The 19,390-nt window shown below is 36.9% G+C and overlaps 2 protein-coding genes across 2 annotated transcripts in view; one reads left to right on the forward strand and one right to left on the reverse strand.

Moving 5' to 3' along the window:
- Positions 1 to 1,016, reverse strand: part of LOC123869446 (polypeptide N-acetylgalactosaminyltransferase 2) — a 76,557-nt gene extending 75,541 nt beyond the window's left edge. Inside the window, exon 1 of the mRNA XM_045912373.1 lies at positions 802 to 1,016. Coding sequence (XP_045768329.1) covers positions 802 to 894 — 93 coding nt within the window. The 5' untranslated portion in view covers positions 895 to 1,016. The remainder of the gene's footprint in view (positions 1 to 801) is intronic.
- Positions 1,017 to 6,492: 5,476 nt separating this feature from the next.
- LOC123869436 (kinesin-like protein CG14535) overlaps positions 6,493 to 19,390 on the forward strand; it is a 460,509-nt gene continuing 447,611 nt past the window's right edge. Inside the window, exon 1 of the mRNA XM_045912358.1 lies at positions 6,493 to 6,650. Coding sequence (XP_045768314.1) covers positions 6,639 to 6,650 — 12 coding nt within the window. The 5' untranslated portion in view covers positions 6,493 to 6,638. The remainder of the gene's footprint in view (positions 6,651 to 19,390) is intronic.

Genomic DNA, 19,390 nt, shown 5'->3' on the forward strand with positions numbered 1-19,390 from the left:
TGATGGTAGAAGGACAATGTGTAGTACGGTAATTTTTTAATTAATATTTTACCTGAAGGAACAGGAAAAAATAAAATTCAAGGCAAAACACGTGGGCTTCAATTATAATTTGATGCACGTTGTAAAATTAATGTTTTGTTTGTTTTGTCAAGCTTTTTATGATAAAAATATATAACTTATTAGTCACAAAAACTGTATTATTTAGATCGACGTTACATTGTATGCACTCACACAAACACAATCTCACAATCTAGCGTAGTTTCCCAAACTTGGTTGAATACAAACAAGGTTATCTGTATTTGGTACGCACTGTAGGTTTCTTCTTATTAATCTACCATTAAAAACAAAAATTGCGCGAAAATTGACATTTTATTCAAAATTATACACACAAACATTTAAAAAAAAAATATAAAATACACAAATATAATTTACAGATGCGCGGATCATTTTACTTTATTTAGCTTAGCTTTCTTTAGCTTTTATTTGAAGTTTTGACCTCGTGTGGTAATAATGCAGTCTAAGACGGAAGAGAGCTTACCTCTAAGGTGTATGGTAGGTTTTATTAAATCCATATCCTATCGGTTTCTATGCGGCATCGTAGCGGATCGCTAAGATTAAACGGCACAGCTTTGCCGGTACAATTCTAGCTTACCACATCCATTTTCCTCATATATCTCCTTTTATTTACATACTGACAGGTATTGCTGAGGAATACAAGACAGGTCATAGTGCGGCAGCCTAACCCGTCATGCGCAATGCAGCTCTAACAGCTGATTTCATAAACAAGCATAAAAAAGCTACCTTGTTCGGCGTAGACTCCGGCTGCATGTAGTAGAATAGCACAAAAATCCACGCTCCACCCAAAAAGAACAAAATTTTCACGTTCCTACGCATTTTAGGATTTTTTGTGGCACTGTTTAACACACGCGCGGTTTTTGCGTTGATTTTTTTACGTAGAAAATCGTTTTTCGCGGGCGCGCGGCCGCGCTATTGGCAGCGGCGTGCGGACTGGCAGAGTAGTGAGTACGGATTATAAAATGGTACGCTCTTGTCGGTCATGCGCGTATCGCCACTACTAAAATAGAACGGCATGCATTCGAGGGTTACATTACAGCATTGTTTCAACCCTGATAATGGGGGTTTGATAGTGAAAGTGTTATTTTTAGTTGTATTGACATTTGTCGTCATAATTGTTTTGGTGTTTCTTGACTGTTGAAGTAGGTAGGCAAAGCTTTGGAGCTTTTTTAGGACTCAACTAAAAACTACCTAAGTATTTCTTTAGTAATATCATATGTCATTGATAAAATATAATAAAACAAATAACAGTTCAGCACAGCATGAACCTATTCTAAGGTCATAACTTACAGCATTGTTTCTAAACCTGATAATAGAGGTTTGATAGTGAAAGTGTTATTTTTAGTTGTATTGATTTTTATTATCATACTAGCTACTTTAAATTGACAGAACTTTTTTATTTATGAACCGATTGACATGAAATAAACACTAAATTAATGCTTATTACAATATTAGTGAAAACCGTATCTAAATCGAATAAGCCGTTTCTGATATTAGCGTGCACAAACACACAGACAAACAGACAAAAAAAAATTAATTACAATTTCGGGTTCGGCATCGATATAATAACAACCCCTGCTACTTTTTTTTTAATATATTTCCATTGTACAGACACCACTTTTCTACAATTTTATTATATGTATAGATTGTCTAGGAATGGTCTAGGAGTTGGTAAAGCTTTGGAGCTTTTTAAAACTTAATTTGAACTTACCTATTTCCTTAATTTCCTTACTAATATCGTTATCCTCGCTATTAAACAAGGAAACCCTGTCAGATGCGAGTCGGGCTCGCACACGATGGGTCCCGTACTACCTACCGCATAAGAAAGAAACTTTAATTTTTTTTTCTGTGATGTAAACACAAATAAACGGTTTTCTGATTTTTATGGGTCTTGACAGACATTATAGACAAACAGACAGACAGCAGACAGACAGACATACAGCAGATAGACAGATAGACAATGAAGTGACCCTAAAAGAGTTTATTTTCCTCTGCAGATACGGAACCCTAAAATTAGTTGAATTTAGAATGGTGTGGATTTGATTGACAGCATTGTTTCTAATCCTGATAATGGGGATTTGATAGTGAAAGTATTGTTTTTAGTTGTTGACATTATTGTATTGTCGTCATATTGTTTGATATGTTTGGAGTAAACTGTGGATTTCTTTTCTTCGCTTTTTAAGCTTTTATTTTTCTGTTACCTATTTCTTTACCAAGTAACTTTTACTCGTAACTTTTCCATGAATAGCAAAATCTAAAGGCTTACGCATACAGACATAGTGGAGTGGAGACGGGTGTTTTAGACAAGAACCTTATACCTATTGTTGTCTTGAAACATGGTTTGAAAAAAAATTGGTAAGTACTGAAAATAAAACTCGGTAGATACTTAAAAGACTCAAAGACGCCCCAAGGCTCTCGCCCGCCAATCGTTCTCGTTCTCGTTCCGCCAATGTATTACAATTTACATGTAAAGCTTACTTTGAATAATTTTTATCAAGACAATGCGACGCACGGTGCACTACAGCTCACTCTAATCTGTAGGTGTGCGTTACACCTTAAAAACTAGAACTTTCCTGGTAGAATTATAAGTATTTCAGTAAATTTTGAAAAAGTTTCTAAATCGTGAAGCTATCGATGATTGATAAGTATGTCACTTGCTTTAACGAAGAAGAAAATATCGTTAGGAAACCTGCATATCTGAGAGTTCTCCGTAATATTCTCAAAGGTGTGTGAAGTCTGCCTATCTGCACTTGACCAGCGTGGTGGACTATGACCTAAATCCCTTCTCATTCTGTATTGAGCGAGCCTTTTCCAAGTTATTATACCGCAAGTCTGATCAGCGAGATACCTATAGTAGATACGCGACAGGTCGAGATGGCAATCGGGGTATGAGGGCCGCCTCACCCGTACGTCCACTGTTCTATCCCGCACCGGGTTAGCGAAGAGGCTGTGCGGGTGTGCGGGGCGTCCCCACCCCAATTGCCATCTCGTCCTGTCTCGTACTATAGCTGTTGTCTTCCAACGTTGCTATTTGATTTACAGCCATGCTGAATATCTATTACTGTGACTCATTGTATATACAGTGATTATAATATAATGATAACCCGGCGACCTTAATATTAATAACATATTATTATTTACCTACCATGTTATAATGTACGGACGTTTACATTATGAGCGTACCTACTTTCTGCATATGTAGAGACTAGAGGTACATTGTATGCGTTGCCGGCTTTCGGGGAATTTCTTATTGTGGATTTTTTTTCCTGCCAGGGCATATCTTCCAGGAGTTCTAGGTAGTTTATATTCGGACAAGTTAGACCTTGGTTGCGATTTCACCTGGACAGGTGGTAAATGATGACGCAGTCTAAGATGGAAGCGAGTTAACCTAGAAGGAGTAGGTACAGCAGTATTTAATAAACCCATACTGGTACTGTCATGCCGATCATAACAGCCGTAGGTAAGTACTATAGCAGACCAAAGCCTCAATAGCTCAACGGTTAAGGAGCGGACTGAAATCCGAAAGGTCGACGGTTCAAACCCCACCCGTTGCACTATTGTCGCACCTATTCCCAGCACAAGCTTTACGTTAAGTTGGAGGGAAAGGGGGACGAATATTCGTCATAATTAACGTGGCTGATATTCTTTTTAACCCCCGACCCAAAAAGAGGGGTTTCAGCCGTTTAAGAGTTATCAGCTCTTTTCTAGTTTTCTTGTAGAAAAGAAGGTTAGATAACCGTTAGGTTCATAATATTATGTCAATAGACAAATGTCAAGCTGTCAAGATGGACGTTGCCTAAATACATAATTATTTATTTGAAAATGATGTTTTGGAAAACTCAGATACTTTGGATCGTCGGGGGTGTTATAAATTTTTAATTTACACTTGTTAAATATAAAAAAACCAAAAAGTCCAAAGTATAATACGTGACAAATCGAGATGGTTGATCAGATAAGGCGAAAGAGCGGGTTACCGCGGGGGGTGTGTGGGGCGCCTCCTACATCGATGGCCTCATACCCCGATTGCCATCTCGACCTGTCGTGTACTATTAGATGGTAGGTACTTATTACGCATTGGTAGCAAATGAAATGAATTTATTTCATGTAATATTATTATAATAATGCCTGTGCCACATAATATTATTATGATATTATGTCAAGACTCTATCACCGGTTCGGAAGGAAAATTCTACTAAGAAGAGCCGGCAAGAAACTCAGCACTTACAATTATTATGCAGCATATTTTTCTTAAAGGATTCTACAAGGGCGTTACAATTTATCTACATTAATCCTCAAAGTCCTTACAGTCGAAGCCTATTTGTACAAACAAAATTATTACTGGATTACAATTTTCTAATTTTTCAGTCGCACACTAGAGATTTTTTCGACGACAAAAGTGCTCTCTAGTGTGGAACTTTACTTGATTTTATTGTGTGCTCGACAGTAGCGCCGCCTTATGGAAGTTGGTATAACTACAATAGTAATGACGTCAGTAGTAGGTAGTACGACAACATTTTCCTATTTCCCACGTAGCGCTTCAGCTGAATTATGTGAGATGGCGCTGTAATAAAAACATATACCTACTTTTTTGAAAAGCGTCGTACTTTCAAAGTACAATAATATGACTAGATGAATGTTAACCCCCGACCCAAAAAGACGGGTGTTATAAGTTTGCCGTGTGTATCTGTGTATCTGTCTGTGGCATCGTAGCTCCTAAACTAATGAACCGATTTTGCGGGTTATTTTTTATGGTGATGGCAGATAGACAAAAAAACCGGCGAAGTGAAAGTCCAGACTCGTACACCGAGGGTTCCGTAGTACAGTCGAATTTTTTCGACATTTTGCACGATAAATAAAAACTATTATGCATAAAAATAAATAAAAATCTGTTTTAGTATACACAGGTAAAGCCCTTTCATATTAACCCCACTTGGTATAGTAATTTTACTTTGAAAGGTAAAACTACTAATTATTTTTTCATGAACACATTTTTTTTTGGCATGTAACCATAAATTCAAGGTTTTCGGATTTTTCTCTTTACGTGTGCTAAAATATTACGTACGTAATTTACTTAATTTAGCACACGTGTCATAAAAAAATAAAACGTGTTCACGAAAAAATTAATTTACTAAACGCATGGCGTAGTCCATAATTAACTTGCAGTGATCTACATAAAAGTGTTATCTTATATCTTGTACGGACCCCTTCGTGAGCAAGTGCGATTCGTACTTGCCCGGTTTTTTGTTAAAATTAACTTAGTTACCTTTGATATTTCAGCACAGGCATAGTTTTGAACGCTCAACGTTGCATCGCAAAATTAAAATGCGCCAATTAAGCTTCGAACAAAGACCGGCTAAAATCATCTGGCTGGCAATTCAATCCCATCGGTTTATAGTTAAAAAGTTAAATAGATTTTTGAGGAGAGTATACACTATATATAGTAGAGAATGTAGAGTGTAGAGTTGTAGCTATAGTACGCGACAGGTCGACATGGCAATCGGGATATGAGGCTGGGAGAGGCCCCGCACACCAGCATGTCACCGAGTTAAGAGGGCTCTCTCCGTCACTCGTTTCATACAAACGTAGTTCCAAATTCATTCAAAGTCCATGAAATTTTGCAGACATATTCTAAAAACTAATATCTATGTCTGTGGTTTTCCAGATTTCTATTAAAATATTCGGTTTCAAAGTTACGCGGTCTTAAAAATTCACATACAAATCTTTGAGCACTTGTAACTTTAAAACTACATATTTTTAGAAAAATCTAAAACACCACAGACACAGTTTCTAAAATATGTCTGCAAAATTTCATGGACTTTGGTTGCTTAGTATTCAAATGAATTTGAAACTACGTTTGTATGAAGCGAGTGACGGAGAGAGCCCTGTTAAAAAGTTAAATAGATTTTTGAGGAGAGTATACATAGTAGAGAATGTAGACTGTAGAGTCGTAGCTATAGTACGCGACAGGTCGACATGGCAATCGGGATATGAGACGGGGAGACGCCTCGAACACGCCTCGTCACCCGAGCTTTTCTGCACCAGGTTAGAGTGGGGGTTGTGTGGGTGTGGGCGTCCCCACCCAGATTGCCATGTCGACCTGTCGTGAACTATAGGTACCTATTTTAAAAAAATTGTCTATCTGTCAGACAGACAAACAAATATATCTTTACAGACAGACAAATATGTCTGTCTGTTAATGCATCACGCTGAAACTACTGAACGGATTGGAATTTGGTGCAGAGGTTCTCAGTTTACTTCTGTCGACTTTAGGTTACGAAACTGCTATTACTTTAGCTTGTTTTAGTTTGACCTCTCATGTAAAACCACCCTTATCCGGTTTTCCCTCCAAATTCATTCACGATTCCTCCAAAGCCAGACTCAAAAGTCCAGACTCCAGCGTCCAGAGTTCGCGCGCGTTTCGCCCGGAGTACACGTCCTGTACTTGGCATCTCTCCACAACTTATTACGATAAATTGGAATTCTCGAACCGAACTGTGTTTTCAGTTTTCTATTATGTAGTGATTGGATTGGACTGGAGTGGACTGTGTTTGTGGTTTTACCGGATGTTGGAGCCGGTAAGGATTATTTATTACACGAACAACGGAATAGAAAATTGAAAATAAAAGTTCTGGTTTTCTGACTACAATTTTCAGTAAAAGCTTACTAGGTATGATGAAACTTTTTTTTGTTTGATTATTCTTATTCTTAAATTGAACAACAAAATAGGAATTGTAAATAAAAGTTCCGGTTTTCAGACCACAATGTTCAGTAAAAGCTTACGAGGTATGATGAAACTTTTCTTGTTTGATTTTATTTGTTAGGTACTAATTGAACAACAAAATAGGAAATTGTAAATAACAGTTTCGTTTTTCAGACCACAATTTTCAGTAAAAGCTTACTAGGTATGATGAAACTTTTCTTGTTTGATTATAAATGTATTTAAATTACTAAATTGAACAAAGAAAGAGAAAATTTTAAATAAGTTTTGGTTTTCAGACCACAATTTTCAGTAAAAGCTTACTAGGTATGATAAAACTTTTCTTGTTTGATTATATTTATTACTAAATTGAACAACGAAATAGAAAATTTTAAATAAAAGTTTTGGTTTCTGACTACAGTTTTCAGTAAAAGCTTACTAGATATGATGAAACTTTTCTCGTTTGATCATTATTTATTTCTAAATTGAACAACGAAATATTTTTTTTTTTTAACACAAGTTTAGCTTTCTGACTACAATTTTCAGTAAAAACTATACTTAATTATAGTGAAACTTTACTTTTTAACTTTTAAACTATAGTGATACTATACTTATAATGAAACTTTACTTGTTTGATTAGTACTAACTGGACAAAGAAATAAAAAATTGTAAATGATAGTTTTGTTTTTCTAACTTCAACATTTTCAGTAAAAGCTGTTCTTAATTATGATGAAACTTTTCTTGTTTAGAAAAATATTTTGTAGGTTGTATTAAAAACGTTGTATAGTTTAATTTAACAAAACTCAAAGTTAAAAATATTCTCAGTTTCTTATAGGTAGGAATTTTGGAATACTTAAGTTAAATAACAATTTTCGAAATTTGTTTTTATTTAACAAAAAACAGTGATAGCATAGTGGTTGAGACGTCAGCTTTCTAGTAGAGGTCCGGGGTTCGAACCCGGGCACGCACCTCTAACTTTTCGCAGTTTAAAATATAACTTGCTTTAACAGTAAAGGAGGAGGAGGAAGGATTATCGGGAGGGAACCTGTATGCCAAAGAGTTCTCCATAATGTTCTCAAAGGTGTGTGATGTCTGCCGATCTACACTTAGCCAGCGTGGTAGACTCAGTAGTGAGCCAGCTATGAGTTGATCATGATGATGATCCTACTAATATTATAAATGTGAAAGTGTGGATGTTTGGATGTTTGTTAATTAATCACGCAAAAACTACTGGACGGATTTGGCTGAAATTCGGAATGGAGATAGTTTATACCCTGGATTCACACATAGGCTACTTTCAATTCCGGAAAATCAAAGAGTTCCCGCGGGATTTTGAAAAACGTAAATCCACGCGGACGAAGTCGCGGGCAACAGCTAGTGAATAATAATTCAAACTCAAAACGCAAACTCAAAATCATTTATTCAAAGTAGGTATATTACACCTTTTGATGGTCAGAATTGTTAGATTTGTAAGATAATATTATAGTGGTGTTAATTAATTACGTAAACTTAACACTAAAGCTACGAGGGTTCCAAACGCGCCCAGGGTTGAGAAGAGCTCACAACAGACTCATGATGTCATTTATGATAATCATTTATTTTAGAGAATTTAGAGATTAATCAAGTAATTCTCGTATTAGTCTCGTAGGTAACACTACCAACTATGAATAAAGGTTGAAAATAAACTTTTCGCCATTATTTTTTTGATAGTGTCGTTATGGCGTATTCTCGCACAGGTATGTGTGAGCTTGCCTTGTCACTTTGAACTTTTTACCCCAATTAATTTTTTTTTTTGAAGTGACGCTGAAGTAGTCTCCACGCACCCTTACAAAGGAATGTGAAAAACATATTTTTCATCTCTATATTTATAAAAACATCAATTTGTCTGTCTGGCAGTCGGAAACTTGAAAATAATCACTATAATTCTACCAGATGGCAAATGATAATGTATTCTATAGTTTCCTTAGATATTTAAAAGATAAACAAATTGCAGACACCTTCTCGGAGAAACGCGTAAGCGACGTTATTTGTCCGTCGCTTTAGATCTTCTGGAGTTAGATTTTCCCTCTTATCATATTTCGTTGTCAGTTCAAGTTAAGAAAGTCCTATGAGCCGCGTACAGTCATAGGCCTCTTTCATTTCAGTGAAAAGCTATAATTTTACCTTAATAAAGGATAAATAGATTGATGAATTCTATGCTAGAGCAGCTGTCTCTAATAAGAAAATATTCAACATTGTCATGACATGAAAATTCAATTAGAGTAAATAAAATCAGAGGCAATTGCACTATGCAAACCACTGGTACCTTACTCATGAACTATGCACCCCCTTTATAATCTGCTTTAGGGCTGCCAATAACGGAAAGGCATTTTTATTTATTTATTTTATGTTATTCATCATCATCATGATCAACCCAGGCCGGCTTATTGTCTGTCTGTCTGTCTACCTGCCAGCTTTTCTAGGCCCTACAGTTTAATTGATTTCTATGGGTACAGAGTTAGCTTACATCCCGGGGAAGGACATAAGCTACCCTGCTTACCGATATTTTTATCCCGGAAAATCAAAGAACTCCCACGGTTTTCTTAAAGGCCTATCCGTTTAACCGTTTTTTATGAAATTTGGTGCAGAGGTAGCTTGCATCCCAGAAACTGATATAAGTACTTAGACATCTTTTTATCCCGGAAAACTAAAGTGTTCTTACAGGTTTTTAAAAAGCCTACATCCACGCGTAGGAAGTCGCGGGCATCAACTAGTCTTAGATACTGTACACTTGACCATCGTAAGCAATTAGAGTAGAAATAAAATGAAATCTCTATTAGTTTTATTACATTCAAATTAGCTGTGTGACATACAGACGTGGTTTAGTTGTAAAGTCGAGCCCCTCATAAACTTAGGGACGGTAGGGCTGCCTCTAAAACGAAATATAATCAGTTTCAGTATTACTATCATCATTCATCACCACCACCACACAGTGATATAAAATTACTAGCTGAAGCCCGTGACTTCGTGGATTTAGGTTTTCAAAAATCTCGTGGGAACTCTTTGATTTCCCGGCATAAAAAGTAACCAATGTTACTTTTCAGGTCTACTACAGCAATATCCATGCAACGGATCAACGGATCGAGGTCGATCCATTGATCCGTTGCGTCGTGATTGAAGGACAAACCAACCAATCAATACCTACGTACCTAGATGTACCTAAGCTACCTAATTAGTAAGTAGCTACTTCCATGCTCGATTTGCATCTTTTGATGACCCTTGTACTGAAAGTTTACTTCAATGACATGCGGTTACAAAATAATTCGTTGACATGCCATTGACAGCAGTAACAAGAACGAGCCGAAATTAATGAGGAACGGGACATTCTAGAGGTTTATTTTGTATTTTAATTAATTTAAATAGTTCCTGTTGTATATTTTAATCAAAGTGGAAGCATTTTAATCATTTCAGTTAATAACATATAAAGGTTGTAAGCTTCAGGCAACGTCAATTTAATTAATCATATTGATTAACATGAGATTATATGATGAATGCAAGGATGAATGATGATATAAAAGATGAATAAATATAAAGCCCGTGACTCGTGAGTCGCGTGATACTTTTATGCGAAGCTTCTTACAAATTAGGGGTGTATTAAATCTTATCCTTTCTCTCGTTCACTCATATGGTTAACAAATCGCGCTGCCCAGCCAATGAGATAGGTGGATGCTCTTCGTAAAAAACCATCCATAAAAAAGTAGCTTATTTAAAAAAATAAAGTAACCGAAGTCACCGGTAATATAGCTCGTGCAAAAGCTGTATTATGCGTTCTGAGACACAACTACAATTAATATTTCGTACAGTAATTAGTAATTACATAGAATGTTATAAAAAAATCTCCTCGTGACGTCGGTTTGTTCGAAAAATTTAATTTTAAAAAATCGGTCCTAATTTAAATAGGGAATATTTTTGTTTGCCTATTTTATCTAACTCTAAAATAGGTACTCTGTAGCCACCCTCTCCCTCCAGCCATCACATGCACTCGCCCTCATATAAATAAAACAACCCTTGGATTGTTCTAACCCATGCAATACCCGTGAATTCTTCGCGTTCGGTACTTATCTAAATACTGAAGGTCATGTGACAAATACCATCACGATACAAATTACAATGTTAAACTCATGGTACCTGTCTAATTGTTTTATTTATTTAGCATAAAATTATAAAAACATAATACCTATTTACTTTTTAATATTTATTTAACACTACTAAGCGACAGCCACAAGGACTTTGAAGGAAATGAAGTTACGAGTTACTACTAAATCTAAATATATTAAAGGAAAAACTGACTCACTGACTGACTGCCTGATTTACTGACTGATTGATCTATCAATGCACAGCACAAACAACTGGACGGATCGGGCTGTTTGGCATGCAGATGGCTATTATGATGTAGACATTCGCTAAGATAGAATTTTAGTAATTTCAACCCCTAAGTGAATCTAAATAATATTTTCTAAAATAAGTGAACCTTTTTCTCAACAAAGAATGATCCCGGATAGTTTACTTCGTGAGTTAGAATTCCCACTGCTGCGCCAAAGGGTGTCAATTATCCAGAATTAAAATAGACTCCGCCCACATCTCTAATTCATTTGCCAGGACCACAATTCTCACTACACCGTATTATATTAGAGCGACTAAACATTATATCTTTCTGTGGCGTTTTTAATCTGGATAATACGTTTTAGAAAGCAAGTTGTTTGTACGGACATTTTTTAAACCCATACTTCCAATTTTAGGGTCCCGTGCCTGTTTGTCTGTTAGCGTGCTTCATCTCATGAACCGTAACAGGTTGAGTGTTGAAATGCTCACAGAGTGTGTATTTTTAGTGTCGATAATTCAAATAAAGAATACATATAAGTAAATATAAATAGATATATTAAGTAAATATAATTTCAAAATGGCGCCATGCAAAATTAAAAAATTAAAAAGTACGTAGTGTTATATCTTGTATGACCCAAAAAGAGGGAGGGGTGTGTTAAGTTTGATGTGTGTATCTGTGTATCTGTGTATCTGTCTGTGGCATCGTAGCTCTTAAATTAATGAAACGATTTTAATTTAGTTTTTTTGTTTGAAAGGTGGCTTGATCGAGTGTTCTTAGCACTCGAAAAAATCCAACTTATCCAAGAAAATCGGTTCAGCCGTTTGTTAACAAAATTTGACAGCTCTTTTCTAGTTACTGTACCTAACCTTCACTTGTCGGGGTTGTTATAAATTTTTAATTTACACTTGTATTAAAAGCGATCCGATCTATGTACAAATTTTTCATTATTATAATATTGTTTTGGCATTTTCTATTTGAAGCTCTAGTGCGAGTTGGCACATCTCAGCCACTTCGAAGGTTTTCGTAAGTTTTGATTAGGTATTTATAACATCTGAGTAAAATAGACCTATGTAATAGATACCTATGCCTACGTTTGCCAAGGTGGTAGAATAGTGACCTCTAGTACCGGAAAGCGCAACTTTGGAAGACCCCTAGGTAGACCGACGACATCAAACAAGTCGCAGGGAGTCGCTGGATTTGGACAACGAAAGACTGGCAAGACGTCGCTGGAAGCCCCGTCACTCTGTTGATGATGATGATGATGATACATATGCGACATAGGTACCTACTTGTGATATAATATGTAGGTATTGCAAAAATTACAACTTATATCCTAACCAGAGGATGCCCGCGACTTCGTCCGCGTGGATTTAGGTTTTAAAGATCCCGTGGGAACTCTTTGACTTTCCGGGATTAAATGTCCTATGTCCGTCCCCGGGATATAAGCTAACCCTGTACTTTTCGTCAGAATCGGTTATACTGTTGGGCCGTGAAAAGGTAGCAGACAGACAGACACACTTTCGCATTTATAATATTAGTATACCTTATACCTGAGCTACGGTTAGCCTACGGTCTTTCTGATTTGAGGTAAAACTCATAAAACATTATCATGATTTAGGAGTCAGTTCCTTATCGAAGTTTCATAAGATACCTACCCCGACACTTCGGGAAAGTTTTCGCACTGTTCACAAATCTTTGGGGCCTTTTGTGAATTATTTGCATTGGGAAAAGTATCTCTAGGACTTTATGAATACTTATGCCCACGACTTCATCCGCATAACTTACATAGCCTATTGCAAGTGAGAATGACTAAAACTTTCTCATTCTGAGAGGAGACCCAGCTGAGCAGTGAGCCGGTGATATGGGTTGATGAAAATGAGGAGGACCAATTAAATTGTAAAAAACCGACCAAGTGCGAGTCAGACTCGCGCACCGAGGGTTCCGTTCTCGGGTAATTTTTCCGACATTTTGGACGATAAATCAAAAACTATTATGCATAAAAAAATCTGTTTTAGAATATACAGGTAAAGCCCTTTCATAGCATACCCCATTTGGTATAGTTATCTTACTTTGAAAATTGAATAAATAAATAAATAAACACATTTAATTTTTTTTTTAATGATGTAGAGCCACAAATTCACGGTTTTTTACGGATTTATTCCTTTACCTGTGCTATAAGACCTACCTACCTGCCAAATTTTATTATTCTAGGTCAACGGGAAGTATCCTATTGGTTTTTTTGACAGACACGACGGACGGACGGACAGACAGACAGACAAACTGACAGACATACAACAAAGTGTCCTATAAGAGTTCCGTTTTTCCTTTTGAGGTACGGAACCCTAAAATTTGTAAAAATTCCTAGTATAAAAATTGTAATAAAATGTGTAAAATATTTCTCACCACCCGAACGGTCGCCGCGTCGCAATGAGCTGACGGTGATTGAAATTGTCACGCAATATTAATTACGACGCTAATTGGACAATGCTCGCTTCGTCTGCTAACCAATTTGCGGTTGCGACCTTTTGCATTAACTATTTTGTAAAAATTATTTCGGGGAAAAATGAGTCGTCATCTAGCAATACCAGTTCCCGAGAAAAATCTTTACAATGGACCTAGTTGTAACTCAGAATTATTGTCATTTTTGTTTTTAATGTGCGATATTTTAAAAAATACGAAACTGGAGAAATTAGGTAAACTTTTTTTGGACTTAGTTCTAAACTTGATGTTTGGCATGTAAGCATAGTACGCGACAGGTCGAGATGGCAATCGGGATATGAGGAGGGGGGACGATACGGGGAGGGGGGATAAATAACCCTTTTCAAAAATTCTATCCGAGGGACGGGCGAATCAACTAGCTTTACTAATCCTGTGGTATATGAAGTAAGGACTTACAGAAATAACGATTTTATAGAGTAGGTAAAGTAGGTAAAGAGTAAAGACATTTCGAAGTATTTTGAAACACAATAACTCGAAATGCACGCTTGAGATATTTTACTATCCAGTGAGAAAGAGCCTATTCCTAGGGATGTTAAAGTGATTCGTTTCAGTGGTCAACAGGGTTGTCAACAGCTGATGTGAAGGAATGTTAAATGTCCTCTGTAAACATGACTTAGTTCTCCTATTAGAATTTCTAGATCTAAGCTAGTTTTTTATATAGAGATAAAAAGAGATTTTTATACCTAGTGCAAAAGTGTGTGAGCAAACATGGGTCCACTCTCTATTTCGTCACTATTTTTAGTCCAAAGGGACAAATCCGTCACGATGTGAGATACATTTGTGTGGTGCTGCGTGGTGGTGGTGCGTATTGCTTGCTTGGTGGCTGGCTTTACCTGCGTGTTTAGCAGTGGGAAGGCGGGCGGTGTATACCTTATCGCATGCTGCATCTTGCACCATACAGATTTGTCTGTTTCAGCAGATTATAGCAAATTAAGCTTTTGGTTCCTTGTATAAGTAGAAAAACAGTTGTGATAGGGTGCAAAGGTAGTCCGATCACTAAAGTGGCCTTTTAAGCTAGCCACTAGATCATTCCTTTTATAATAATACTGGTCACCCTTATTTCTATTCACATCGGTCACGGCTGAGGCGTGTCGTGTGTGAAGGGTCACTCACTTCTCGAGACCAGACTATTCGCAAGACGCCACTTGCTCCTTGCCTCTTGATAGAGTTGATTAGTTAGTTATCATACACACTATTATATTAGAATAGTTATTGTACATCTTGCGAAGAAATGCCGGTTTGAAGAGCAAATCTTTCAAAAACACCAGTTTGAGACGATAAACTTGAATTTTTTGAGAAAAATTAGCTTTTATTGAAGTATATCGTCACAGAATACATTTTGCTGGTCATCCCTATTCACATCTGTCACGGCTGAGGCGTGTCGTGTGTGAAGGGTCACTCACGTCGCGAGACCAGACTACTCGCAAACGTCACTTGCTCCTTGTCTCTTGCTAGAGTTAATTAGCCTTGTTATGTTGTATGTCTTGCGAGGAAATGCCCTATTTATTAGCAAATCTTCAAAAACACGAGTTTGAGACGCTAAACTTGAATGTTTTGAGAAAAATTAGCTTTTATTGAAGTAAATTGTCACAGAATACATTTTGCTGGTCATCCCTATTCACATCTGTCACGGCTGAGGCGTGTCGTGTGTGAAGGGTCACTCACGTCGCGAGACCAGACTACTCGCAAACGCCACTTGTTCCTTGCCTCTCGCTAGAGTTAATTAGCCGTGTTATGTTGTACGTCTACGAAGAAATGCGTTACGTACCTATCATAAAAATGTCACCTGCATTTTAATTTTAAAAAAATATCCGAGGTTGTGTAAAAAAAAATCCTGGAAAGTATTCTCATGATTTTTTTTAGCCGATAGGCGCGAATTGGCTTAGGACATGAATAACCTTTTTGGGTCGCTAAGTCATGAAACTTAGGTAAGTATAGAATAGAATAGAATAGAATAGATTTTTATTCAAATAAACTTTTACAAGTGCTTTTGAATCGTCAAATAATTTACCACTGGTTCGGAATGCCGTTCCTACCGAGAAGATATAGATAACCTGTACGATAACCTGTAGATACTACAGTAAAATACCTATAAGGCCACATGCATAGTCATACAAAAGCAATTTTTTTTCTAGTTGATGAGCTGACTTCGTCCGCATGGATTTAGGTTTTTCAAAAAATCCCGCGAGAACTCTTTGAATTTCCGGGTCATAAATTATTCTTTGTCTAGTTACTGCTATAAACTAAGTATGCTGTGTCAGGATTGGTTCAGTTGATAAGCCGAGAAAATGATAGAAGAAAAACAGACATATACACTTTCGCATTAATTTAATTTTGAAGGCAATAAGCTAAAGTTTTTTCTACGAGAAGAGAAGAATCACTTTGCGGTCAAATGCTCAAATAATATTAACTTAAATTAGCATGCCTCTTAAACATGTTAACACAAAAAGCTATATCTAAATATTTGTTAAAACAGTGTGAACTGTGAAAGCATTTCGTATCTAAATCGTTGGGACATGCAAATCGGTCTTCACCATTCGTCAAAGTAATGCGTTGCCATTTGTAAAAATAACCTCGCTTCCGCCATAATAAAGTTAACAACCGGTAAACACAAGGAAGTATGGCGTTTACTGCCACAATATACAAGGAGACTATTATAAGTCCATGATCAAGGATTAGATTATTACCAAATACCAACCGTATCACCAACTTGAAGCTTCGATATACTTCTAAATATTTTTTTAAAACGCAGATTACTTCTAAGGCCTAGGGCAGTATGGTCTTCCACGAATCAGAAAGTTTCTATAATGAATCCATACTAATATTTTGAATGCGAAAGTGTGTCTGTCTGTCTGCCAGCTTTTCACGGCCCAGCAGTTTAACTGATTTTGTTGGATACAAAGTTAGCTTACATCCCGGACGGACATAGGCTACTTTTTATCCCGTAAATTCGAAGAATTCCCACGGGATTCTCAAAGACCCATCCGTTAAACCGATTTATATGTTTGATGCAGAAGTAGATAGCTTGCATCCCGGAAATTGACATAGGCAACTTTTTATCCCGGAAAAGCAGATTTCCGACGGGATTTTTAAAAACCTAATTCCGCGCCGACGAAGTCGCAGGTGTCGTCTAGTCCCAAATAAGTAGTTCCTAAACCACTCAAGGATTAAATTTAACGATAGACAGACCATATGGATTTTTGTAAAGTGAAAACAATAATTCACAGTCATAAAGTTCCTACTTGTGTGACAACTCAATTAAAACGTCGAAATTGATCGAAGTGCAATTTCTAATCAAGAATTTTGAAGTGAACTGACATAGTTTGAACTACTCCATGACGTACTGACATATATTATTTCCTGGTTTCTCTAGAAACTGGGTCTACAAACTTTATTTTGTTTAAAGGTTTTTAACCGACTTCAAAAAAGGAAGAGGTTCTTAATTAGACTATAGTACCTAATGTAACCTATTTCGTACTCGTAACTTCGTCAAATCTGAACCAATTTGAAAAAATTTTAGCATTCCGTTCCTCAAAAGGAATAGGATCACTTCGTTGTCTGTCGTATCTGTCAAGAAACCTATAGGGTACTTTCCGTTGAACTAGAACCATAAAATTTGGCAGGTAGGTAGGTCTTAGCACATCATGTAAGCGGAAAATCCGGAAACCATGAATTTGTGATTACATCATAAAAAATATTAAAATGTGGTCATGAGCAAAATAAATAATTCATATTTTCAACTTTAAAAGTAAAATTACTATAATAATAAGGGAAAAAGGGACATCATATGACAGGACTTTACCTGCATATTCTAATACAGATTTTCATTTATTTTTATGCATAATGATTTTTCATTTATCGTGCAAAATGTCGAAAGGATACGACTGTAGTACGGAACCCTCGGTGTGCGAGTCTGATTCGCACTTGGCCGGTTTTTATTTTATAGAAAGGACGCATTTTCCAGGTTGTTTTCATTTTTTAGTGAAGATTTCATAATAATTATTGTCTTCCGAGATGGAGAACGGAGAGTGCGAAAGGGGTGAAAACAGCATCCTCTTGTACATTTATTTTTAATCTCCGGAAATCAAAAGGTTTTACGAGATTTTTAAAAAGCCTAAATCCACGCAGATTAAGCTGTAAATAAAAGGCAGGTAGGAGGGATGAATGCAGCAACAAAAATATTTTAGTCATGAAAAAGGTATGAAAACTAAAGAAGTATAATCAAAATTACACAAAGCAGTAGGTCAAGTAGAAAAGAATCCTGAAAGCGGAGTGTACATTCTTTATTTTGCAGTATTTTCTTAATTGTTTTATTGTTAGCAGTTCTTTTTCAGGTATTGTTTGTTTTATAAAATTCGTGATATTAAAAGTGAGCTTTACGAAAATAATAATGTACCACAATTGACATTATGTAAGAACCACAAGTGTACCACAATTAAAATTATGTAAAGCAGTAGGTCAGTTGGAAAATCTTTTATATAACACTAGGCATAAAAGCGTACTTCGCACTCTTTGTTTTAATAATTTGCTGTGCTAAGGACTTTTGTTAGCATGTTTTACAAAAAATATCCTACAAAATATTTAAAGGACCACTCTCGTACTTATTCCTAATGCATTAAGGCAGGGGTTTCTTTGTGCTTATGAACGCAATATTTACATATTGCATACCGTAAATACAGCTTTCCACTACGTACTAAGTACAGCGTACTAAAGAAGTCGGCATCTATATTTTAATAGTAGTCGATTTCTGTGTAAGAACGATAATAGTTTCAGCATGTGGTTTCAGTTGGACCAACCGGTAACTTGTAGCACTTCTACTCATGTGCCTGTAAGTCGATTCCTTAAAACCTGCGTTAATCATCATTACAATCGCAATTGTTGCGATTGGCTGAATTTATGCTAATCTAATATAAAAATTGGTTGTCTGTAAAGTCGGTTTACTGACGATAGTTGAACGTGACAACAAAGGCCGATTGTGCTTCTTTGTCGCTCGTTCCGCGCTCTCGCTTGCACTTCAAGCCTTACATGGAACGACTCATGCGGCGTTACCTCAGAGCGAGGTAACGCCGCATGAGTCATGTTTTTTCGTGCGTGCAGCCGGCTCTATCGAATTATAAGACGTTGTCACGTCAAAAATAGTAAGCGAGCGTTAACCAATCAGAGGCGATTACAATGGTGACATTTTACCGTAATCGAGTACGGACGCACGTACACACTCACCCACACACACACACACACACACACACACACACATAATATATACTCTATAACCAATTACGCATCGTGTACATGACTGCAACAGCTGACCAGATCGTGGCCGCGTAGTGTGCGAGGTCTCTAAAAATCTCAACTGAGAAGTCTGGACAATTGACGGTGAAAACGACGCGACGCGGACGGCTAAACGATATCTACCAAGCCACATTATCAATGCATCACCCAATCTACGCTCTCGACCGCACCATGCATGTGCACCATTGCTTCTTCAGTCACAATGGCTCCCATTGTACTGCCTAGGACAATAGCGCTGCGTCTACACTGTGCATTCACAAATTTTCCCCAATTTTACGCGACAGCCTGGCTCCGGTGTCGCTCGCGTGTTTTTAGGGATCCGTACCCGAAGAGTGCCAACGGAACCTTATTATTATACTATCGCTGTCCGTCCGTCTATCTGTCAGCGAGCTGTGCCTGTATCTCATAAACCGTAAGATTATGTAGAGAGTTGAAATGTGTATTTTTATTGCCGCTTTAACAACGAA

The sequence above is a fragment of the Maniola jurtina genome, chromosome 11, assembly GCF_905333055.1.
Source record: "Maniola jurtina chromosome 11, ilManJurt1.1, whole genome shotgun sequence".
Taxonomy (NCBI): domain Eukaryota; kingdom Metazoa; phylum Arthropoda; class Insecta; order Lepidoptera; family Nymphalidae; genus Maniola; species Maniola jurtina.